A 25545-nucleotide genomic window follows, 5' to 3' on the forward strand; every position below is an offset into this window, starting at 1 on the left:
ACTGCTGTTTAGAGTAACCATCTTCATTAATTACCTCAGCTAGATCTTCTGGGCAACTTGCTGAAGCTTCTTTATCCGCACTTGCTGCTTCATCTTGTACTTTGTATATTATGGAACTGGCTTCTTTCCTTAAACCTCGTGAACCAACCTTCTGCCAGCTTCTGCTTTCTTCTACGCTTCTTCACTTCTCAGCCCTCACAGAATTACAGAGTCAGGGCCTTGCCCTGGAGTAGGCTTTGGCTTAAGGGAATGTTATCATTGATTTGATCTCCTATCCAGGCCACTCAAACTTAATCTGTATCAGAAATAAGGCTATTTCACTTTCTTATCATTTGTGCTTTCCATTGGAGCAGCACTTTTAATTTCCTTAAAAACTTTTCCTTCGCATGTACAACTTGACTTACAATTGGGCACAAGAGATCTAGCTTTCAGCCTCTCTCAGCTTCCACATGCCATCCTTACCAACCTTCTTCATTACTAGCTTTTGATTAAAAGTGAAAGATATATGACTCTTCCTTTCACTTGAACACTTAAGAGGTCACTACAGAGTTATTAATTGGCCTAATTTCAATATTGTCTCAGGGAATAGGGAAGCCCGCGAAGAGGTAGAGAGGTGGGGAAACAGCTGGTGGGTAGAGCAGTCAGAGGACACACATCTGTCAATTAAGTTTATTGTCTTGTATGGGTGCAGTTCGTGGCACCCCAAAACAATTATATCAAAGATCATAGTAACATCAAAGATCACTGATCACCATAACATACAACAATTAAAAAGTTTGAAATATTGCAGGAATTACCAAAATGTGATACAGAGACACGAAATTAGCAAATGCTTTTGGAAAATGGTGCCATTAGACTTGCTCAGTGCAGGGTTGCCATAAATCAACTTAAGAAAAACGCAATTATCTGCATAGAACATTACGACAAGGTATGACTGTATGTAGTTTTCAGTACAATAGTGTAAGTTAAACTAATGTTTTCATTATTTCCTAGTAACAGCATTACTACTAATTCCTTATTAGTAATTCTACATCAGTAATTCTAATTACTAATAGTAATTATTAAGTACTAATACAAAAGACTGATAATGTCTATACATACTACAGAAGTAGCATATCCATATTTGAATACTTAAATCAACATGGAATCATAATTATTTAAAAAGAATTACATACTTCATTCATTTTTGCATCATCTGGTCCTTGGGCATCTTTTGTTTGTTTAATATTTTCTACCATCTTCCTGATAAATGCATGACTGTTATTTTCATTTTTAGCCATTAATATTTCAAGAACGAACCAAAGACATCTAAAAAGAGGAAGGGGAGAAAAAGAAATGAAGTGGAAAAAACTGGGTGTTTAATATAGATACAATAATCTAAATATAATAAACTCCACAAATGGAAATAATTAAAAAGGAAAAACCAACTATAAATCAAGAGGAAAAAAGTATGTCATGCATACATATCACAACTTATCAGCAACATAGGTGTGAATTTATAAGACCCCTTCACAAAATCTCACTAATGTTTCCAAAAAGGCACGTTAAACACTTAAATGGTGAAGAGAATGAAATGATCCTAACTCTAGCAATGACAGGGAGAGAAGATCGTCTAAATAACTGGGCCATGGATAAGTGAAGCTTCAAATACTTAATTTAAGACTGAATGCAGTCCTGATTGAAGGTTTTCAAGTGACTATCTCACTCAATAGTTAAGAATCTTTATGAATAAATTAAAGAGGAAAAAGTTATGGCTAACAAATATACATACTGTCTTTGCTTAAAGAGGGAAAAATTAAAAGGATGTTTCATTCATTAGTTGTTACATAAAACTCTATTCAACAGAAAACCAAAAGTACTTTGTCTCTTTACTATATGGACAGAACAGGACAGAGTTTGGCACAAGGGAGACAAGAGTAATGTGGAGCAAGGTATCATTCTAGAAAGGGAAAAATAACCTTAAGGATCTCAGGTATAGGATAAGTTCTCCTGAAGTGGCTCTCTAACAGAATGGGGAGATTACTCATGGCTAGACTGGGGCAATTTAAAAATAAGCCAAGGGATCCCTGGGTGGCGCAGCGCTTTGGCGCCTGCCTTTGGCCCAGGGCGCGATCCTGGAGACCCGGGATCGAATCCCACGTCGGGCTCCCGGTGCATGGAGCCTGCTTCTCCCTCTGCCTATATCTCTGCCTCTCTCTCTCTCTCTCTCTATCATAAATAAATAAAAATTTAAAAAAACATTAAAAAAAATAAAAATAAGCCAAAAATGTTTAGTAAATTCTGAAGAAAAAATAAATGTATTTCAAAAGCCAAAGTTCTCTGAGAAAGAGGAGTTGTTAAAGTTTTCATTAGTTATAATCACTAATGCAGAACTCATTTTGGGAGAACTGCTTATTAAAAAACCAAAAACAGGGGTATCCCTAGGTGGCTCTGCGGTTTAATGCCTGCTTTTGGCCCAGGGCCTGATCCTGGAGACCTGGGATCGATTCCCACATCAGGCTCCCTGCATGGAGCCTGCTTCTCCCTCTGCCTGTGTCTCTGCCTCTCTCTCTCTCTGTCTCTCAAGAATAAATAAATAAAATCTTTAAAAAAATAAAAAATTAAAAAAATTAAAAAACAACAAAACCAGAAACTGTGCTAAGAGGGTAACAGCTTTTCCCTTGCCATGAGAAAGTTATCAGTAATTTGATTTTATTCTCTTGAGGCACCTCAAATATTTAACTATAAAATATTTCAATGAACGAAGAAACCATTATTTTCCTTTAATAGGAAGCTTAAGGTATAATAAATTCATTTATTCAAAACCACAAAGATCATCCTTTATTATATAGTACAAAGGGGGCTAAGGGTCTCAAACTTAAAGAACTATTCTAGTGTTACAAAGACTTTTCTAAATACCATTATATTTCCCTGTTCCACACCCAGGCATAGATGGTTTTTTGGCCTCTCAACAACAATCTTTGGAAGAATTACAAGTGTCATAAACTTGCACTAGAAAATCGCCAGTAAAGTAGTAAGTGGGTAGTTCCTGATGATCAGCTTGGTCCATCATTAGATTAGACCATTCTCTCTTCCTCCGGAGGAAGATAGTTACTGCAAGGAAAAAGTGCTATGTGAATAAAATTAATTCACCCACATGAAAATCTAGAATTGCAGAAAAAAGTGGGAAAAGACAAGAACTGGAACAGAAGCTTTTAATGGACTGCATCAACAGAAAAGAAATGCCAGAAAGGTAGAGAAATAGAACAGTAGTACAATAATTATGCTAAATTAAGTTTTGGAAATCACATAGGAAATGAAATATGAAGAGACGGTATGAAAAAAAAATAAGAGAATACAGGAAAGAACCTTAAACTCCTAAGAATTTAGGAAATCTAATAAACTAATTATAATAAAGATTCCATTATCAGCAGCAAAGAGAAAAAACTTTCAGAAAACATTAACATGGGATGAAAAAAGTCTTACTCTTTAACATCTTTAAGTTGTTCAATATCCTGTACTTTAACATAATCTGGGTCATGTGCCAATAGGTGAATTGTATATGGAACAACATATTCTGGTAGAAGAGACAATAATTTTTCTGAAAAAGATAAAACAAAATAAAACATCCAGGTTAGAAAACCAAATCTTACTCTGTCTCTGATGTCATATTTCCTGCACCCCAATAGTTTACCACAACATGGCTAGACGGAAACTATACTGAAATATCCAGTATTGAGGAACATCATAAACAAGTTTATTCATTATTCATCCACCATGTCCAATATTGAGATGTCTACTAAATGCACCATATGCTAAGGCTATAATGACAAACATTTTCATTTTCAAATGCATGTGGTAAAAAGTGACTTGAATGTATTAAACAAGACTCAGAAAGATCTATTTTTCTTGTCATTATGAGCACCCCATATTTAACAGTTTCTTGTTAAGCTGCTAAGAAAAAAAAGATACATCTTTTTATCAATATGGTGCCAAAATAGGATGACTGATACTCTTTGATACCTGTAACAGAACAGATCTAAAGTAATGGACTTCAGAATTTCTAAGACAGATGAAGTAATAAAACAAACACCTTTTAGTTTAAATTCAAATATTTTTATATTTTGACTGCGATCAGCATATTCCCTTAGAGGTCAGAATGATAAACCTACTTAGTTTTAATAAAGATTAGTCAAAAAGACCAGGATTCATATACTGAACAATTTCTTTTGTATTCCTACTTCCAAAATAAAAGGTTAAATCAGATGCTCAACATATAATACTATGTGTCAATAAGGCACAAAGTTTTATTTATGGCTTTACTGCTGAGCTCAAAAAAAATTGTGTTAGTATCATTTACTTAAAAGCAGGTATAGAAGAAAAAAAGTAACAAGTTTCAAAATTCAGTGATTTCAAATTAAAGTGTATCAAATATTTATTGAATGCTATTTTCCAGGCTTACTATTTTTATGGGGACATACTATTTTAAATACAAAGATGAGTAAGACTAAAGACCTCACAGTAAAGTGTTAAGTAGAGACAGAAGCTATAGTTCTATATGAAAGGTGCCCTAAAGTAAGTATAGCTAACAACTACCCAGTACTTCTCTGAACCGTGCATTATGCCAGGTGCTTTACATATATTTAACACTTTAATCCTCCAAATAACCACAAGAAATGAGCACAATTACACCAACTTTACAAATAAGGAAACAAAAGCTCAGATTGCTAAAGCAACCTGCAAAAACACAAGCAGTAAAAAGCAGAAGTGGGATATGACTCCAGAGGATTTATTCTGCAAGGTGAGAAAGAAAGGACTGATACAGTAACACCAAAACTATATTTTAGAGGATTCAAAAGGTGCAAACCATGCTCCTTGGTTTTATGTTTGTCTAGAAGGGACACGCAATTTCCAAATAGTGTTGACAACTAAGGAAAAAGATGGATACACAAATTTCAAATAATCCATAGCCCAAGGTGCACAAAATTGATACATAGAGTGAAAGCTTGAAATTCAGGCTAAGAATAAATTATAAAGGGCCATGTTAATGAGTTTCAACTAGATTCATTGAACAATGAAGAACCAACATGGATTTCAAGCAAGGAAGTGCCATGCATGATCCAATGTGTTGTTTTAGAATGGTATTTTTGATAGTGATGTGTGGTATAGTTGGAGGTAAGTCTGAGGCAGAGAAATACAAAAGAGAGGTGTTTGGAATATATACAATTATCCAAGTGAAATACAGTAGAGTAGGAGAGTTAAGGAGGATGTTCAAGACATCTATCTAGAAGAACAACTAAGAGGACTTGGTGATTAGTAAGAGGAAAAATGAAGGTACAAAAAGGGCCTGACTTCTGGCTTGGATAACTAGACGGATTTTAATGATATTAAATAAATCGGGGCAGCCTGAGTGGCTCAGCAGTTTAGTGCCGCCTTCGACCCAGAGCATGATTCTGGGGACCCAGAATCGAGTCCCACATCAGGCTCCCTGCATGGAGCCTGCTTCTCCCTTTGCCTGTGTCTCTGCCTCTCTCTCTCTCTGTGTCTCTCATGAATAAATAAATAAAATATTTTAAAAAATAAAGTAAAATAAATCAAAGAAGTCAGAGAGACACAAAAACTAATAACATAGATAGGATAAAGTGAGAAGATTAAAAACAGGCACACAAGCATTTGATATTAATGTCAGCTCTAGGTGAGAACAATTAAAGACAAAAGACCTATACTTTTTTAAAACTTAAAAAGACAGTACACTTAGGCAATCTATAAACATACATCGGTGTTTAACTATTTTATTTAAAGTACTTCCAGTGTCATTGCTTATTTTCCTTGACCATTTAGTCAGTTATATAGAGATATGGGTTGATATTTAAATACCTATGTATTCATATTTTAAAAATGACCTTTTTAAAGGAAAAGTTACTGAAAAATAGTAACTTGATTTTATTGACTGCCAATTAGATTATAAAAATAACAGTAACATTTTATATTCTATAAAGCTGAAAATAGCTAGAAAGTATACTTTTCATTTTCATAAGATGCTTACCACTAACAGCTGCATGCTGCTTCAGATACTCTCGTCTCACATTTATATTTTTTACCAGACACTGCCTAGCATGAGCTCTTCTCTCTTTTACAGGATCTTTTGCACAAAGTGCACAGATTGCCATATACTCAAGTGGAAGCCGTAATCGGGAAAGGCCTTTGTGAAGTTTCTGAGCAAACACTTGTCTTACTTGATAGCATTCATCCTGTAAAGACATAATTATTCCACAGATTATTCACATGGCAGCAAAAAGTAATAACCCCAAATACAAAATTTGAAGGATAAAGGAGAGTAAATGTATTCACAACCATTGCTTTTGTTCATAAGACTGAGATATTGTGACATGTTAATTTCAAGGCTGGAGTGTTCACCCAAGACCCTAATTAATAACTACCAGTTACATGTGTTAGAAAATACTGAATATAAACAGATAAAACTAACACATATAAATCCATCCTTAATTTAAGGTATTAAAAATAGTTTAAATAGTATTAGTATCTCCTATTTAGCTTCCTAAGATAAAACTCTGCTCAATTTATATATTTTAGTTTTAACACTGAAAAATCTATTCAGATTAAAATGCACAACTCTGAAGGGAAGAGTTACTAATCAATTTCAGAATTACCAAATTACTTTTAGTTCTATAAATGAATCAATTGCTCATTCCTGCTGTGCCTGGTTTTCTCATACTCCCTCTTCCTAAACCACCCACCTCCACTCTTCTAACCAACTCCTTCTCATCTCTAACAACAGCTCCTATATCTTCCAGAAATCACTGTGTAGCCTTTATCAGGAGGCATCCAGCTTTATGCCCTCTTAGCACTCTGTGTATCTCCAGCACAACATTTATTACACAGTATTAAAATGATTGGTTTATATGTCTTACCCATCACTGCTCATTCCTTAAAGACAAGAACTATATCTTTATTCACCTTGGTGCCTCTAAACCTAGCACAAATCTGGTATACAGATCTTCTGTGGAATAAACTATAGAGCAAAGCTCAATGGGATCAGGGGCGCCTGGGTCGCTCAGTTGGTTAAGTGTCTGCCTTCAGCTCAGGTCATGATCTCAGGGTTCTGAGATCCAGCCCCTGGGAGTTGGGCTCCCAGCTCAATGAGGAGCCTGCTTCTCCTTCTCCATCATGCTGGTGCTTTCTCTCTCTCAAAAAAATAAATAAAATCTTTCTAAAAATTCATATAAAAATTATAAACTTCAGTTTATTATACCAAATACCCACTTTTAAAAAGGTTTTCTAGCTTTCATAGAAATATTATCTATTATCTATCCTCACACTCAACAAAATAAAATTAATGTTAACTCATTCCTTCCTCAGCATTAAAATTCCCTTGCAGGAGAGGAATCTTCATTATCTAAGAGTATTAATTACATATTGTGTAAGTCAACATATCACAAATATATTCACAAATAAACCATTCATTAAAAAACTAATCTCCACTCAAACATCCTTCCCCCCTTACTCAGATACATTCCCAACTAAGACCATGTTTTTGTAACTTTCTCAAGATTCAGGATCTAACAATGCAAATCAATTACTGAATCATGGCTAAAGTAGTAGGATTCCAAAGAATCATTAAAGTGAAGTTAGAGAAGAACTGTTAAATCATGTGCAGGGAAACTGATACAATTTAATAAAAGATGAGAAAATTGACAAAAATGATGACAACCAGGTACATCAAGTAGAATCATCTGCATAAAGAGTTAAAAGATGTGTTCCTAGGAACTGAGGAAGTCTTCAAATGTTTTGTTTTTTTTGCAAAGATGATTATCCTTTTAACTATGTTATAAAAGTTAAATGTAAAGTGCAGAATGGAGTAATGTAATTTTTATCACAGAAAAATATACTCTCAAAAAAGCAAACAGTATTTTCATGGTTACGGTTGTAACTAATATTTTGTTCAATATAAAGAAAAAGAAGATGGTGTCTAATACTACAAAACGTTTCCTCCAAGATAAAGTTCCAATTAAAAGCTTTTTTCACTACTAAATGTGAATTTAATTTTAGTTTGCATCTTATGTAAATTCACTTTAGTGGTCTTTTCTTGTACAAATTATCTAAAGAACTACTGACAGTATCTTGCAAATAATTCAATTACTTTGTGTATCTCACTGTATTATCAACACTTATTTATATTTTCTGTTCTCTAAGAGGTTATGTTCTTGAGGGCAGTAGCTATGACTTAGTCATCTCTGTATTTACAGATCCTAGAACAACGTCAAGCACACAGCAGTACAAATTTTCCATAAATTGCATTCAAATTCTAAAATATGTAGGTGATTATTAAATAGTACTAAGATTTGTATAACTGAATTTCTATTTCTCCAGATTTATTTTCTATTCAAATATACAACAAAGGCCTTTGAGATACAATACTACCTCTAAAGAGTTCAACTCAAATCAGAAAAATAAGCCACAGTTCATAAATAAATAAAGCACAAGGCATGTATGTATCAAAGGACCGCAGATAAAATCTATGGGAAATAAAAATGAAACCAGCTGTAAGAATCTGAGCAAGTCTTGTAGAGAAGGTTGTGTTTATACCTTGATTTGCAAAAAGAGTCAGATTTGGGCATGCAGAAATGGGAGGTGAGAAGAAAGTCAGAGGCAGCAAACTATAGGCACATAAAAAAAAGTTATTCAGCTTCATTGGTATGAGGGTAAAGGTAGTGGGTTAAACAAGATTTTTAAGTATATATTTGGATCCACAAATTAGAAGGGCTTGAATGGCCAAGTTGTAAAATGTATGCAATTTTTTCTCTTTTATGAATATAAGGCCCTAAAGTATTTTTGACTGGGGGAATAATATGACTGCCAACTGTGATAGGGAAATTTAACCCACAGTGGAAGAAAAAAATCTCACAATAGTCCAGGTCAGAGATAATGATGATTAATTACAGTGTTAAGAACAGCTAAGAAGATATGAATGAAAAGACATAATAAATATAGGACAGATTATCTGCACTTTTGCAACAAGGTGCAAGGCCAAGCAAATAGTCAAATATAAATCATGCTTTTCAATCTAAGAATGCCATTTGGATTTATTTAACACTTACTGAGGTGCTACATGTTAATAAAGAATAGATTTGGAAAAGATTATGAATTTAGTCTTCACACTGAAATTTCTGTTTAACCTTAGAAGTGGGACCAGACTCTGCCTTGAAAAAAGTTAATGTTGCTAGTGTGAGAGTTACCTACATAGAACATGAAATGGCCAAAAAAGCATGAGTTAGTGGAAAATTAGGTCATGGGCATATCCACATAGAAAACATACATTTAAAGGAAAAGAGAACAACCAAAAATGTAGTCAGAGAAGTATGACAAAAATCAGGAGATAGAAATCAAGGAGAATTTCAAAAATAAAGGTTCAATGAGTGTGTCAAATAATGCAGAAAGGACATGTATAATGAAGACTAAGATCATTGGATTTGAGGCCTTTAACAAAGCATTTTTGGAAAAACCAGGAAAGCAAAGCCAAAATATGAGTAGTGAGGAGTGAGAGACAAGAAGGTAAGAGAGACAAAGATGTGGATAACTCTTTGAGGTTTAGAGGTTTAAAAAGAAGAGTCATGTGGTTTTACAAGAACAACAGGATTAGGGAAAGGTTTTGTTCATAAGAGGGCAACTGCGCGTATGTAAGTTGTGAGAATACGCTAGTAACTAACTTTTAACATGAACACATGTTCCACAGTCCACATAATTCCAAAGCAATTTTAAAACTTGGGCAATTTGAGCTTCCACCTTGGGAATTTGGTGATTGAGATAGTGACATATAACACATACTGTGCTAGGACATCTCTAGAAGTTCTTAAGTGTGGATACTTTTCCATACAAAGGACATTTCACAATTTGTACATACTCCTTATACACAGTAAGTTTCAAACACAGCCCATTTCTTTCACATATTTCCTGACTTATGTAAAAATTTCCACTTCAATACTGGTAGCACCAATACCCTTAGAAATAGCAGACCAAGAAAATGATAACAGACTGCAAGTATTACCAATTTAAAAAAGTAATTACAAAGGTTGTTTTCTTCTAAGAAATTCAGTATATACTTTTTAAACAACTTTCACTTTCTTGCAAAATACAATTACCTCTAAAATTAAGTGAGGAAAACTAAATATGGAAATTATAGACTCCTCAAATTCTCATTTTCAAATGGATTAGTGTAATAGCTGAATTACACGACTAAGACTAAAAAAAATCATAAACAAGATAGGGAATAGCTATTTTAAACACAAAAACTGACGAAATGATTACAATTAAAGAAAGATGATTGTTTATCTAGGGGTTACACATAAGCACTAATTATTAAATAAGCGGAAGGGTGGAGAAAAAAAATCACAATAATCTCTGAAATGAATGCCAAATTCTTATACATAAGATTAATGGGAAAATTAAGTGTAAAATGACCAAATAATGAATTAAAAAAATCATACAAAGTGATATAATTAAAATACTGTTACTCTAATATGAATTCTGTAAGACTGGATTACAAATCCATTAGTATCACTGCTAATAATTTGAAACTTTAACTGGCCTAAATAATAAGAAATGCTTCTAATCTGAAATTAATCTATATCATATCTTTGTAATAAATTTCTGTATATTTTATCTTCCATTTAAGAACTAAATACATTCAATCCTCATTATTTACACATCCCAAATTTGTGAATTCACCTACTCACTAAAATTTATTTGTAACCCCAAAATCAATTCCTTCAAGCCTTTCATGGTTACTGTTGAGTAAATGAGCAGAGTAACAACCTGAATTGTTTGACATGTCTGAGCTGGAGATGAACAAAGCAATGCTTTGCCTGTTGTGTCAGCTCTCATATTAGAAACAAGTGTCCTTTTGACAGTCTATTTAATGCCATTTTTGTGTTTTTGTGCATTTGTTGGTGATCTTGTTTAAAATAGCTCTCAAGCATACTGCTCTTTAGCATTCTTAAAAGCAAGAAGGTTATGATGTGCTTTAGGGAGAAAATCTGTTAGTGAAGCTTCATTCAGGCACGAATTACAGCTCTGTTGGTCATGAGTTCAATGTTAATGACAACTATATATTAAACAATGTGTCTCTACATTATGTACTGATAGACTGACAAAAATGCTGTGACCAGAGGCTTGGAGAAACCACCCCTGTATTTTCCTTTCAAGCAATGGTTCAGTATTCACTAATTTAGTGATAGGGGTGATAGTAGAAACAGAACTACTACAAATAACAAAAATCAAATGTATTGGGATGCCCGGGTGGCTCAGGGGTTGAGTGTCTGCCTTGGGCCCAGGGCGTGATCCTGGAGACCCGGGATCGAGTCCCACGTCGGGCTCCCTGCATGGAGCCTGCTTCTCCCTCTGCCTGCTTCTCTGCCTCTCTGTGTGTCTCTCATGAATAAATAAACAAAATTAAAAAAAAAATTAAAACAAAAAAATCAAATGTATTGTGTTAGCAACCTAAAATTCAGAATTTAGGAACTCTGAAACATTTCTCATGCATATACTTTCCAAAAGGAGACAATACAAGATTTTTTTTTTATCTCTACATCATGGAAGACTTTTTTCTTCCTAAAAGTCAAAGACCAGATAAAGTCATATCCTGTATGGCCATCTTCCTTACATTGATAGCTAATGCGCAGAGCTGATACTGTTCTAATGTGATGATTTCATGATAACAAGGTTCTTGGGCCAGCTTCACAATAGCACTCCCAGCAGCAAGTCTCAGACGTGACATATCTGGTTTACTAAAAAATAAGCAAGAAAGAATGTAAATTAGATTTCTAAATGTCTACACAAAAACATCCTTATTTGCTTTACCTAATTTTGTAAAAGTTCCTGTGGCCCAAAAAAGGATGGAAGACAATTTAGTGATACTGAACATCCTATTAAAATTTACTTAACTTTGGAAGATGCTGTTTAATACTACAAAATTCTTCTTTTGAGTGTAGTCTATACTAAAATCATTTAATTCTTGCATCCTACACAAAACAGCTTTTAGCTAAGCTTAGAACAAACCTATTTGTATGTCTAGTTACTGGGTCTAAAGTCCTCCATTACGGATTTTTTTTGGATATGTGTTTGCTTACAGATTAAGTACAAAAATATCCTAACTTGTTAATCAGTCAACTAATGTGCTAAATACAAAAGTAGAATGAAAGCAGGTGTAGTGGAAAACATATTTTTTAGTTAGAATTCAACTTTTCAAACCAAGAGGCTCCTTTTAAATTTAAGAAAATTTCTGCTTAATGAGACACACTTCAAAGATTAGTATATTCTTAATAAATACATCAAAACAATCCTTCCTAAGACAGTGATCTATTAGATGAATTACAGGAATTTGGGACTGATGTTAAGGAGGGAAAGTTAGTAACTTCCTAACTGTCCTAACTAGGACCCCTTATGTACTTCCACAGTAAAAGATGATTATTCAATTTATTCATAAAACAAGTATGTGTCTACTGTTATATATAGCACTGAGAGTGACATAAAAGATACATTTTTGGTCTTCTAAAATCAATGATCTAATTGGTTTAAGACCCTCTCCACAATGATCTTTCTAAGGATCATATAGACACTGACTGAATGCATGACAACATTTATAAGGTTCTGAAGTTACATGTCCCAGAGTTGTTCTTCAGTTCATCAACAGCAATACTCCAAGTGCCTACTATGAGGTCATTCAACCACCACTAAAGGGATGCCTGTGTTTCTTATTGGAGTTTATTTAGTAGAAATAAAGATAATTAAATATTTTACAACTAAGTTTTTGAAGACCAAATTTCTATATAAAGATTTTAAAAGCAAATAAATTCACATATATTTCCAGAATTCAAATACACATTTGATTTCATTAAAGAATAACAAGAAAAACAGGTGAGATGAGATCTAAATAGGCACATAAATAATGACTAATTATCATAGTAGTTAGACAAGGTAAGTATAATCTTTATCTCTATTTTATAAATGAAGAAACTGAGACACAAGGTGGTTAAAGTACTTTGCTAAATGTCACCTCGCTGGTAAGTGGTGTCAGAATTTGAATCCAGGCCCTAGTCTATTTTTTTTTCAATCACCACACTAAATTACATCTTCCAGACAAAATAAAGTGCATGTGTTTATGTCATTTAAATCAAGTACAAAGTTTACATATATTTATACTTCTGGAAACAGATTTAGTAAATTCTCTTCTACCCAGTGTGTTCTTTTATACATTTTATACAAGAATGGAAAATATCAGTTACTGATTAATTAGTATACTAACCATTCTCACATTAGATATTCAAAAATATCTATTGTGAGATATTTACAAGCATCTATTGTTTAAAATATTTACAAAATAGTAATACCCTGTCCCTGACATAGGACTGTCATTTTTTTAATGACTGTCATTTTGAAATAACCAGTGTACAAAAGCATATAATAAAAGTATACGCACACATACATAGGAATATTAATTATTTTCTTAGAAAGAAACTGCACCATTAAACAATTACACTAGATACTGAAATACTATGCAAGAATTTTGAAATAATAATTACGTACCTAATTTTTCCCTGTTCTGTCAAGTCTCCATCACTATGCAATATAGTAGTTAGTAATCTTAAGGTAGATGTTCCTGATTTACTGTGATTATTTTTCATTCCAAGGAGCCATCGAACCATCATTTTAATAGCCTGGATCTATTTAAAAGACAAATGGACAAATACAATATTGCTACTTTTTAAAGAAATTCTGTATCAACCTTAAAAAACTGAAATGGTTTTAATGGATGCTTTTTAAGTTAAAAAAAAAAAAAAGAATCATTCTTTTTGCATATATGAAGACAACTAAATGTCTTAAAGATGTTTTACCCTCTTATCCAGGCAACTGACAAATGAATGATTTAACTAAAGATTAGGGTTTTTTTTTTTTTTGCCTTTTTTTTTTTAATGTTTCCCCACCATAAATTCTATTCTTCAGAATCCAGAGTAAAATCATGGTCACTTCCCTAGTCAGAAAGTTTAAGTTCCCAACTGCAAATTATATTCTTTCTTTTGTGCTATGTTTTATAGTTATGAAGTGCTTATGTACTTTAAAACCTGTTATTGCCTCTAGTGTTTCCAACAACCCTTTCTGAAGGCATGCATATTACCTCTCTTTCACATATCTTAGCTTTTTTATGGTTCTATGGCTCAGGACTAAGTGGGTCAAGAACAGTGGCATGTGGCAGACACTCTTCAGATCCTTTTCCTGGGTCATTTGTTAAGCATGAGCTTAACTACAGGCAGCCTGCCTTCTAGTCTAGTGTTACCAGACTACATAAAACTGCTACTTGACACTAGTGCTAAGAAAACAGATTTATATTGCAAAAGCACCAAGCCGTCATTCCATGAACTACACTATAGGTCTGCAGAAACAGTATTAGAATCTGAAGCTGAAATAACATAACAAAGTTCCTAATATAAAATATAAACCAGTACACACATACATACACAATATAAATGGATTTATATGAAACTACAACTAGAAAAACATATTTAATATATTTGTTCCTGGCCTTCACACCATGTACAGTGGGGATTGAGATGAAGCCTATATTAAGAGACTATAAATCATTTTAGTAAATCAATCCTCTCTACACTAGTGATGAGCAATCTTTTATGTATTACTCCTAACTCAAGGAATAATTGAACTTTCTTTTAAATCAAAATAAAAAGTTTTATCAAATATCATGGAAAAGATGAACAGTATTAAAACCTGTATAACTATCTTTACTGAACAGAAGAATGTACATGAGAAAACCAGCAATGTCTTTTGCCATAAAAAGGTTGATAACCAAGAAGCAGAAACATGGAGACAGTTTCAAACGTTTTTGTTTTCACATTAGATTATGTGCAGTGCCCACAAGGCCTCAGGTTTCTCATTATTGCCCTATACTTTCAGAGCACAGGAGATCATCTCATACAACAAATATTAAAAATTAGATGATTTTAATAGCTATATCTTTACAACAAGAATAGAAATTTTAACACAACTTTAATGATAATACAATCTAGTGAAGGTAATAAAATACATAGATCTGTGTATATCACTCACTTTGACCATTGTCTCAGGAGAAACTTCTTCATCTGGAACCCAAAGCTTAGTTGTCTTTTTTCCTGGGAGCTAAACAAAGATGAAGGACTTTAAAATTTAAAACATAAATAAGAATTTTCATGTTTAATTAAATTTAGTGAATGAATATTTACCTTCTTCAGTGACAGTCATTACAGATGACTAAAATACCTATTTCTCTAAAAGGTTAGAAGAATTATCTTCACTAGCAACCACATAAAGCACTTACACAACCATCAGCAGTTGGTTCCTTCTGTGTATGAGGTAGGACTGCCTTAACCTCTTTTATATACTTCCTTACTTAGCCTTTGAAACTAATTACTCAAGGCAGCTGGCAAAGGGTAAGATTAAAAAAAAAAAAAAATACAGCCAAAAAGCATAGTTCCTAAGGAAAAAAGTATATATAAAAAGTCTTGAGCAGAAGATAAATTAGAAAGGCTTGCTGTTGACTGTAAGAAAGACCATGCATTAATAATCTTCCTACCTAAATCCCACTAAAATGGCACACATTAACAGCATAGCTGGAAAGCAAAAAGGGCCAAAAGAAGGCAAGAATCTTTAGAAAATTTTTAAAAACACAAAATATGCAGTAAAAATATCAGCAGAGTTAGAAGGTTTTCATCTCCATAAAAGCACAGAAGGAAACATCCTCCAAAAAAGATAGTTTTTTTCAGCACAATCACAGAATAATTCTGAGATGATAAAGTACAGGTATTTCAAGATGTGCATTTACAGTGGCAGCCAGGAAATTAAAGTAAGGTGACAAAAGAGCTGAACCCAATCTAGAACACTGGAGATCCCAGTATACAACCAGCTGACAGGAGTGATTTCCAGAGGCAGCCTAGGAAACAGAAATCAAATAGCAGCTCAGGCAACCCTCTGGCAACAAGAGAGGTAGACCCAGCATCTGGAAGGCAAACTCATCAAACGTATACAGCTTATGAAGCACTTTAATTGAGAAACGCCTTCAAGTAAAAAGTAGAAATAATGAAAAAGCAATTACATTAGAAACAGTCTGATGAAATTTCTGAACTAAAAATTTAAGAAGATCCCAAAAGATTCCATGGGGAAAGCTTCCAGAAAAGAAGAATCAGATTCATTTCAGATTTCTCAGCTGCAAAACTAGATGCCAAAAAACAATGTTCTGAATTTTCTGTAGCCAAGTACCCTAAAAGATAGGATTTTAGTACTCAAGAATAAGAGAAAAAATATTTTTAGCAAGCTAGGACAGAAAGAAAGTTTCCAAATTATGAGCCATATTCAAAGATACTCTACTAAAATATTTAATTCGTAAGAAAAAAGTCAATCAACATATATTATCACAAAATAGAAAAAAGTTATTATAAATAAAACTGACAGATTGTCAGATGGTTCAAAAATAATAAATTAAACCAAATGCAACAAAACCAATGACAGAGAAAATCTAAAAATAACAGGATGAAAAAATACCAGTCAAGATAAAAAACATGAAATGGAATAAGGATTTAGTTGGGGTACTGGCATAAACAGGATATTGAAGTATTTTTAGAATCTTATACCACAATAAGATATAAAATTTATGAACATGTGGACAACCAGCAGAGTAGTATCAAAAGAAAAAAGTGATTTAAAAAAAAAGGTAAAATAGAAAACTTCACCATCACAAAAGACTTGAATAGATCACTTCCCAAAAAAACCTGATAGATGAAGTTGAGATGAAAAATAGTTAAGTAGAAGCAGCACATATAGAAATATAAGGAAATTAATATAGAGAGAAAATATTCGAGGATTAGAAAATAAAAACTAGCACCCTTTTAAAAAAATTTTATTTATTTTGAGAATGAGAGAGAGAGACAGACAGACAGACAGACAATGAGTGCATTCATATGTCGGGGGGCAGAGGGAGACAGAGTCTCCAGCAGACTCCCAGCCTAGTGCGGAGCCTGACAGGGACTTGATCCCACAACAAACTGAGATTATGAACTAAGCTGAAACCAAAAGTCTGGAGCTCAACCAACTGCATTACCCAGGCGTCCCCAAAACTGGCATTCTTCAGAAATAAAAACAAGAAAATGTTCAGCAAGAAACATGGATGATATAAGATCAAAACTATAAAATAATTCTCCAAATCAACCACAAACATAAAATGTAATTTTAAAAAAATCAAAGTACCTAACAAAGTTAAACAAGAAAAAATTTTAAATTTTCTTTACAAAGAAAATCACAAAACTTTAATGAAAGACATCTTGTAGAAGAGCAAATCAATGGTAAAGAACAGAGGCTATAAACACTAGCAGTGGTTACGATGCAGAGGACTGAAAGAATGAAAGATTACTCAATAACTATTGATATGAAATTTGTCCTAATGGGAAGTAGAAAGAAATGAAATCCTTAAGTCACATCATACAACCAAACAAATCAAATCAATTCCAGATGGATTAAATTTTTCTTTTTTCCTTTTTTTAGTTTTTCAAAGATTTATTGAAGCAGAAACAAGTTGGTCAGATACTTGTTGGAAAAAAGCAGTTTTAATGGTATTCAAAAATACTTTTTAAAAAGTATTCTAGCACAAGTTTTCTTCGTAAACTAGATTGTTGTAAACTTTCTCCTAAATCTTTTAAGAGTGTTGGTTATTGAGAACTAGAGATTACGCCTAATTCCAAATCTATCTTGCGCTCCTGAAAAACTGCAAAAAGGCACTTGAAAGCTGTTTCTTTAAGATACGGATTTCTTTTTTTACTCTTGCTGGTAATAATTGCACCAAATCTGGGCAAGCTTCACTCAAGGTCATCATGATGCTGAGACGTTTTGTTGATAACCTGTCCATCCCTAGTTTCAACCGTCTTAATCAGAAGTGTTCTTTTTGAGTGAGTGTCAACCAGAGGGAGTGAATCCAGGATGGTTTCCCTCAGGTACAGGGAAGAAAAGTTTGGAAGAGGCAGAGCAATCCTGCTTTCCTCGCCTTCCAGCAGCTTCCTGTAGGTGGCAATCTCAATGTTGAGAGCCATCTTAACATTCAGCAGGTCCTGGTACTCCCGAAGGTGACGAGCCATTTCTTCCTTCATGTTCTGAATCTCATCCTGCAGGCGGCCAATAGTGTCTTAGCAGCTTTGACGGCACAGTTCTCTTCCATTTCACGCATCTGGTGTTCCAGAGACTCATTAGTCCCTTTGAGTGCATCCACTTCGCAGGTGAGGGACTGCACCTGTCTCCGGTACTCATTTGACTCCTGCTTTGCCTGGCGCAGGGCATCATTGTTCCGGTTAGCAGCCTCAGAGAGGTCGGCTAACTTGGACTTGTACCATTCCTTGGCCACCTGAAGGTTCTTGGCAGCTAAGCTTTCATATTGCTGGCGTACATCACGCAGGGCAGCCGTGAGGTCAGGCTTGGAAACATCCATATCGATTTGGACATGCCAGTCCTGAATCTGAGCCTGCAGCTCCTGGATTTCCTCATCATGTAGTTTCTTCAAAAAGGCAATCTCTTTTTGCAAGGATTCCACTTTCCGCTCAAGGTCAAGATGCGCCAAAGAAGCACTGTCAACATCCTGTCGGAAAGACTGCTTGGCAGGGTGCTCTCGGCTTCCTCTCTCTGAAGCATCTCCTCTTGCTGCTTCTCCAGGAGCCGCATGATGCCCTCGGCCAGGTTGTTGCGCTCCATCTCGACGCAGGCCTTGTCATTGGTGAACTGGTCCACCTGCCAGCGCAGCTCCCGCATCTCCTCCTCATAGAGGTCCCACAGGCACGACTTGCCCTGGCCCTTGAGCTGCTCGAGCTCGGCCAGCAGGATCTTGTTCTGCTGCTCCAGGAAGTGCACCTTGTCGATGTAGTTGGTGAAGAGGTCGTTCAGCTCCTGCAGCTCCACCTTCTCGTTGGTGCGCGTGTTCTTGAACTCGGTGTTGATGGCATCGGCCAGCGAGAAGTCCACCGAGTCCTGCAGCAGACGCATGCCGGGCACACTGCCCCGCAGGCGCATCGCGGAGGAGCGCGTGGTGAACACGCCGCCCGGGGACGAGGCGTAGAGGCTGCGGCTGGTGCTGGGGCGCATCGCGCTGCCCAGGCTGTAGGTGCGGGTGGACGTGGTCACGTAGCTCCGCGTGGAGCTCGGCCGGCTCCCGGTGCCCGGGACGCAGAACATCCTGCGGTAGGAGGACAAGGACACAGACCTGGTGGACATGGCTGCTGAGGGCGGCGGTGGGCTGCGCAGCTGCGGCGGCACGGACCGGCTCGGGGAGGACCGGCGAGCGAGGGCGCGGGAGTGCTGCTGCGGCTCTGGCGCAGGGATCCCGGAGTGAGAGTGGCAGAACGGATTAAATTTTTCAAGTGTGAAAAAATCTCAAGACTTTTAGAACATATGGGAGACTTTTTATGACACTAGAGTAGGGAAGGATTTCTTTTTTTAAAAATTTATTTATTAATGAGAGATACAGAGAGAGAGAGAGAGAGGCAGAGACACAGGCAGAGGGAGAAGCAGTCTCCATGCAGGGAGCCCAACGTGGGACTCGATCCCGGGTCCCTAGGATCAGGCCCTGAGCTGAAGGCAGGCGCCAAACCACTGAGCCACAGGGGCTGCCCAGGGAAATTTCTTAAAGATGTAAAAAGCACTAACTACAAAAGAAAGGAATGATAAATTTAGCTACTTTAAAATTAATAACTTTTGTTGAAAGGACACCGTAAAGGAAGTAAAAAGGCACACCAAAAATAAAATTCTTTGCATTTTTATGAAGATACTGCAATATATACCTGAAAAAGTATTAATGTGTATAAAAATTATGAGAAAAAGACAAAAAGCTCAGGAAAAAAAGGCAAAAGATCTCAAAAGAAATTTCAGAAAGAGGCAACATGAATGGTTACTAGACATTAAAAACTTAATTAGTAACCAGAGAAATGCAAATTAAAGCTATGAGGCACTATTTTCTAACATTTAGATGGGCAAAAATGGAAAGATCTGACACTAATGGGTACTATATACTGCTAATAAAAAATAAGGCTTAACAATGCTTTTGACAAATAATTTGGGAATAAAATGAAAAGTTAAATGTGTGGACACACTGTGATTCATCAATTTCACTTGTATAAATATAACCTAGGGATATTTTTACTCATATGTATCATGAAGCCTTTCTAAGAACAGGAACACTGTTCCAACGAGGAAAGAAATGGAAATATTCCAAATGTCCACTAACAGAATAAATGTAAGAAATTTCACACAGTGATATAATACAGAGTAATGAATCAAGTACAGCTAGATGTAAAACAAGGGAGTTATTTTAAGAAACAAATGTGTAATGATAAAAGTCAGCCAAGAATATAATATATACGGTGTAACTCATAAACCTCAAGAATAAGCAAAACTAAGTATTATGTTATTCAGAAACACATATGCAGTAAAGTGTTTTGTTTTAGTTAGAGAATAATAAACCCTAATTCAACATAGTAGCTACCTGAGGCAGACAAGAAACAAAAACAAAAGTTTGGAGAGTAATAAACCAGGAGCTAACAGTTCACAAGTGCTCATTCTGTTATTATAAAATAAATCACACAAATGTTAAATAAATATTCCTTCATATATATCAAATGTAACATTAAAATGTGACAAGTTAATGGGTTAAAAGAGGTAAAAGTTCTGTTCCTGACAAGAGCTAACTAGGTTTTTTTTTTTTTTTGAACCTATCTTCCACTGGAACAAATGAAAAGGCTGGATAAAAGATCTTTTAAAAAAATCACTATGAAGGTGATAAAAGAGCTACCAGAGCAGTGAGAATTTGTAGGGGAAAGTTTCAAAAGAGGAGAGAAATGAAGATTTGAGTCTGGCCCTAGGCTGCTTTTCTCATACAAACGATAACTGATTCTGAAAGTGAAAGAGACTTACAGGTTAAGCAATATCTCAATCACTGTAACAAAGCTGGAAGGAAAAAAATTGGAATTCTGGGCCCAATAAAGAATAGAGTTCCTGTTAAACACTCTTAGACTTCTGGGTGGCTCTCTAACAGATATAACATACAAATAGAGGTGACCAGAAAAAGAATCAGCCTGTCAAAACCTGAAGCTCAGCTTCGAATTAGTGCATTCTTGACTGGACCAAATTGATCTGACAATAGCTCAACTCCCTGTCAGGAAGAAGTAAGGCCTCCCCAGAAGAAATACAAAATCATTCAGAGCCTCAAATCATCTGTAACATTTTTAATACACAAAGTCTACCATGCAATTAAAAATAACAAAATAACCTTGCAATTAAAAATAACAAAATAACAAAAATTAACAAGATTTGACCAAAAAAAAAAAGAAAAAAAGAAACAGAAGACAAAAAAGCCACAGGAAGTCTAGAAATAGGCTGATACAAACTTTAACATAACTAAAGAAGTTTAACAATTAGATGACAAGATAGAGAATTCTGGCAGGGAACTAAAAGCTGTATCAAAAACTACAAGGAAAATATAAAATTGTAAGATAAAGTAAGTGCAATTAAGAATTCAATGCATGGGCCTACCATAGGATTATACAAATCTTAAGAGTGAATTATGAACTCAAATGCAGATCAGAAGAAAACAAAAAATGATGGATAGAAAAATACACAAAGGTGTGAAACAGCTGGATCACAGCCAAAGAAACTATGTTTTGAGTATATAACTTGAACTGTAGCTGAGAGGAAGAGAGACTATGAAACAAACATTATTCATAATTTATGCAGGATATCAAAGCTATACTATTCAAGAAGAGCTACAAGCCCCAAGTAGAATAAATATAAAGAAAAGCACACCCAGACACATGATCATGAAACTGGAGACTAATGCAAAATAGAAAACATTAAAAGCATTCAAAACAAAAAGAAAACCTTCAAAGGGGGGATCCCTGGGTGGCGCAGCGGTTTGGCGCCTGCCTTTGGCCCAGGGCGCGATCCTGGAGACCCGGGATCGAATCCCACGTCGGGCTCCCGGTGCATGGAGCCTGCTTCTCCCTCTGCCTGTGTCTCTGCCTCTCTCTCTTTCTCTCTCTGTGACTATCATAAATAAATAAAAATTAAAAAAAAAAAAAAAAAAAAAAAAAAAAAAAAAAAGAAAACCTTCAAAGGAGCAAGACTGCCAGCCAATTTCAAGAGAATAGGTAAGAAAATGGAAGATAATGGTATAATATTTTCAAATTACTGAGGGGAGGAAACATACCAGTCTAGAATTCTAAGCTGAGAGAAAATATCCTTTAAAAAATGTAGGCAAAATAAAGACATTTTCAGGCAAATAAAAATCAAGAGGCTGCATAAGCAGTAATCCACACTAAAAGAAATACTTCTTTAATTCTTACAGTATAAAGAACATCATCACATACACAAAAAGGAACGAAAAATAAAAGAAGGGTGGAAAGATGTTGGTAAATCTAAATAAACATTAACTGTAGAAAAGTTACGGTCCTGTGTGAACAAGAGCACAAAATCATCAGGAAATAAAGGGAATTAAAGTACGCTAAGGTTCCTAAGAATACTGAACCTGCTGTCCTAAAAGTTTAAAAAAGACCAATGATACTGGCCTTCAGAAGTCAAGGGAGAATGTTGTATTCTCTAGGACAATTACTAAAAGAATAGGAAAATGTAAAAAACAAGTCAGTAAAGGGGAAAATGAAATAAAAAAATTAATCAAAAACAAGGAAAGAGGAGTACAATGAATACAGAACTGATAGAACTAAAAATAAAAATCAGATGGCAAATTAGCCAAAATCACTATTTACATTAAATGTAAACCAACTGTTATAAATAATAGACAAAGTTGAAAAGAATGTATGCCAGAACTAGGTTCAGTGCAGTGGCATATTTAGATGAAGTTTTCAAGTCCTCTATTGGGTACTATTAGTCCATCTTCCCCTCTGAGACTAGAAGAAGATAAAAAAAGTCCCCTATCACCACCTCTATTGTTTTGAAGGTCCTGGCCAGGCATAAGGAAGAAAAAAGAAATAAAAAGCATTACAAACAAAAAAGCTGTCTTTATGAACAAATGACATGACCTGAAAAGAGAAAACCCCCAAAATGTAGAAACTAAGGTTTCTTAGTAAATGAGAAACTGCCTTTAACAAGATCCTAGAATAAAAGTTAATATAAAAATGAAGTCACTTCATATGCCAACAAAATAGTTAGAAAATAAATATTAAAAATCATGTTATCTATAATAGCATCAAACAACATAAAATGCCTAGGAACATACTTAAGAAAGCTAAGACATCTACACAAAAATTTAAATATTATTCAAGAAAATTAGAAACCAAGACATATACCATCTTCATGAAACAGAAAGCTCAGGATTATAATACTATGCTCTTAGAGTGAAAGGCGATATTATAATAATGATGATTAAAATTTATAATTCAATGCCACCCCTATCAAAATTCCCACCAGGTATGTATATATGTTGGGATGGAGTGGTTTAGGGAGAACTGACTAGCTGATTCTAAAATTTAGACAGAAACAAAACAAAATGAAACAATTTAGATAGAAGTATGAAAGGCTGATAGCCAAAATAATTTCAAAAAAGATGATGACGACAATGATGAAGCAGCAGTAGTAGCAGCAGCCATTATTAAAGGCATCTGGAGAGCTTCAGCTACTAGGTATCAAAACCTGTGGAAGCACTCTTAAAGAACAACAAGGCTGGATGTATCATGTTCTCTGATTTCAAACTCTACTACAAAGTCACAGTAGTCAAAACAGTATGGTACCGGCATGAAAACAGATACAGATTTCAACAGAATAGAGAGCCCAGATATAAACCAATGTATATAATCAATTAATCTATGACATGGAGGCAAGTATATACAAAGCGGAAAGGACAGTCTCTTTAATAAAGTGTTGGGAAAGCTGGACAGTTACATGCAAAAGAATGAAACTGGACCACGATCTTACACCACATACAAAAACAAATTCAAAGGGGAAAAAGATTGCATATAAGACCTGAAATCATAAAACTTCTAGAAAAATTACAGGTAGTAATAAGCTCTTTGATGTCAGTCTTAGCAATATTTTTTTGGAACAGTCTCCCAAGACAAAGGCAACAAACACTAAAATAAACACATGGACTATGTCAAATAATATTTAGCAAAGCAAAGCATTAACAAAAAGAAAAGGTAATCTACTGAATGGGAGAAGGTATTTACAAATCATACATCAGATAAGGAGTGTGAATATCCAAAATGTATTAAGAACTTACATAACAACTGCAAAAAACACAACTTGATTAAATAACAGGCAGAGGGCTTGAATAGACAATTTTTCCAAAGACATACAGAGGGCCTACAGGCACATAAGATGTTCTACATAACTAATCATCAATGAAATGCAATTAAACCATAATGAGCTATAACTTCACATCTATCAGACTGGCTAATAGTAAAGATACAGAGAATAGACTGGTAGTTGCCAGAGAAAGGGGTAGCTGGGAAAATGTACAAACTTCCAGTTCTACAATAAATACATCATGGAATGTAAAGTACAGCATGGTGGCTACAGTTAGTAATACTGTATTGCATATTTGATAAGTTGCCAAAAGAGTAGATCTTAGATTTTTCACAGGAAAAAAAAATTGTGACTGTGTGGGGATGGATATGAACTAGGCTTATTGTGGGGATCATTTCACAATATATATTGAATCTTTATGTTGTACACATCAAAATAATATGTTATACATCAATCATATCTCAATAAAAAAATTAAGACAACCTAGAGAATGGGATAAAATATTTGCAAACCACATATCTGACAAGAGACTTGTATTTAAAATATATAAAGAAATATTACCACTCAACAAAAACACAACCCTGAAAAAAAGAGCAAAGGATTTGTAAAGTCTTTACTCCAAGAAAAGATATACAAATGGCTAATAAGTATATCAAAAGATGCTCAACATCATTAGAGAACTGCAAATCAAAACCACAATGAGATACCACTTCACTCACTGGGCTGGCTAAAATCAAATTAACAGAAATTAGTAAGTTGGCAAGGATGTGGAGAAATTGGAACTTTTATAACACATGGTAGGATGATAAAATGGTGTAAGCCTCTGTGGAACACAGTTTGTCAGTCCCTTAAAAAGTTAAACACAAGGGATCCCTGGGTGGCTCAGCGGTTTAGCACACCTTTGGCCCAGGGTGTGATCCTGGAGTCCCGGGATCGAGTCCCACATCAGGCTCCCTGCATGGAGCCTGCTTCTCCCTCTGCCTGTGTCTCTGCTTCTCTCTCTCTCTCTCTCTGTCTCTCATGAATAAATAAATAAAATCTTTAAAAAAAAAAAAGTTAAGCACAGAATTACCATATAATCCGGTAAAGGTATATACCTAGGAATATACCTAAAGAACTGAACACAGGTACTCAAATACTCAGACACAGAATTCAAGCAGCACTTTTCACAATATTCAAAAGGTGGAAACAACTCAAATGTCCATCAATGAATGAATGGAT

The 25545-nt window shown here is 34.9% G+C and overlaps 2 protein-coding genes across 11 annotated transcripts in view; both read right to left on the minus strand.

Annotated features, from left to right (window-relative positions):
• Positions 1 to 25545, minus strand: part of PDS5B (PDS5 cohesin associated factor B) — a 180022-nt gene that overhangs the window by 19151 nt on the left and 135326 nt on the right. For all 10 annotated transcript variants that reach the window (XR_004817026.2, XR_004817023.2, XM_025462529.3 and 7 more), the window contains exons 22-27: positions 15115 to 15183; positions 13582 to 13718; positions 11660 to 11783; positions 6026 to 6230; positions 3466 to 3580; positions 1176 to 1308 (exon numbers count right to left, since the gene is read on the minus strand). Coding sequence is in view for 8 of the 10 variants with exons in the window: in XM_025462529.3 (XP_025318314.1) it covers positions 1176 to 1308; positions 3466 to 3580; positions 6026 to 6230; positions 11660 to 11783; positions 13582 to 13718; positions 15115 to 15183 (783 nt within the window). In the remaining 2 variants the exon portion in view is untranslated. The remainder of the gene's footprint in view (positions 1 to 1175; positions 1309 to 3465; positions 3581 to 6025; positions 6231 to 11659; positions 11784 to 13581; positions 13719 to 15114; positions 15184 to 25545) is intronic.
• LOC112669429 (vimentin-like) lies at positions 17621 to 19302 on the minus strand. Its single transcript, XM_049101150.1, is given in 3 exon segments — positions 17621 to 18214; positions 18217 to 18673; positions 18676 to 19302. Coding segments are annotated over 3 exon segments (1395 nt in total). The 5' UTR covers positions 19288 to 19302; the 3' UTR covers positions 17621 to 17888.

This window comes from Canis lupus, chromosome 25 (assembly GCF_003254725.2).
Source record: "Canis lupus dingo isolate Sandy chromosome 25, ASM325472v2, whole genome shotgun sequence".
Lineage (NCBI taxonomy): Eukaryota > Metazoa > Chordata > Mammalia > Carnivora > Canidae > Canis > Canis lupus.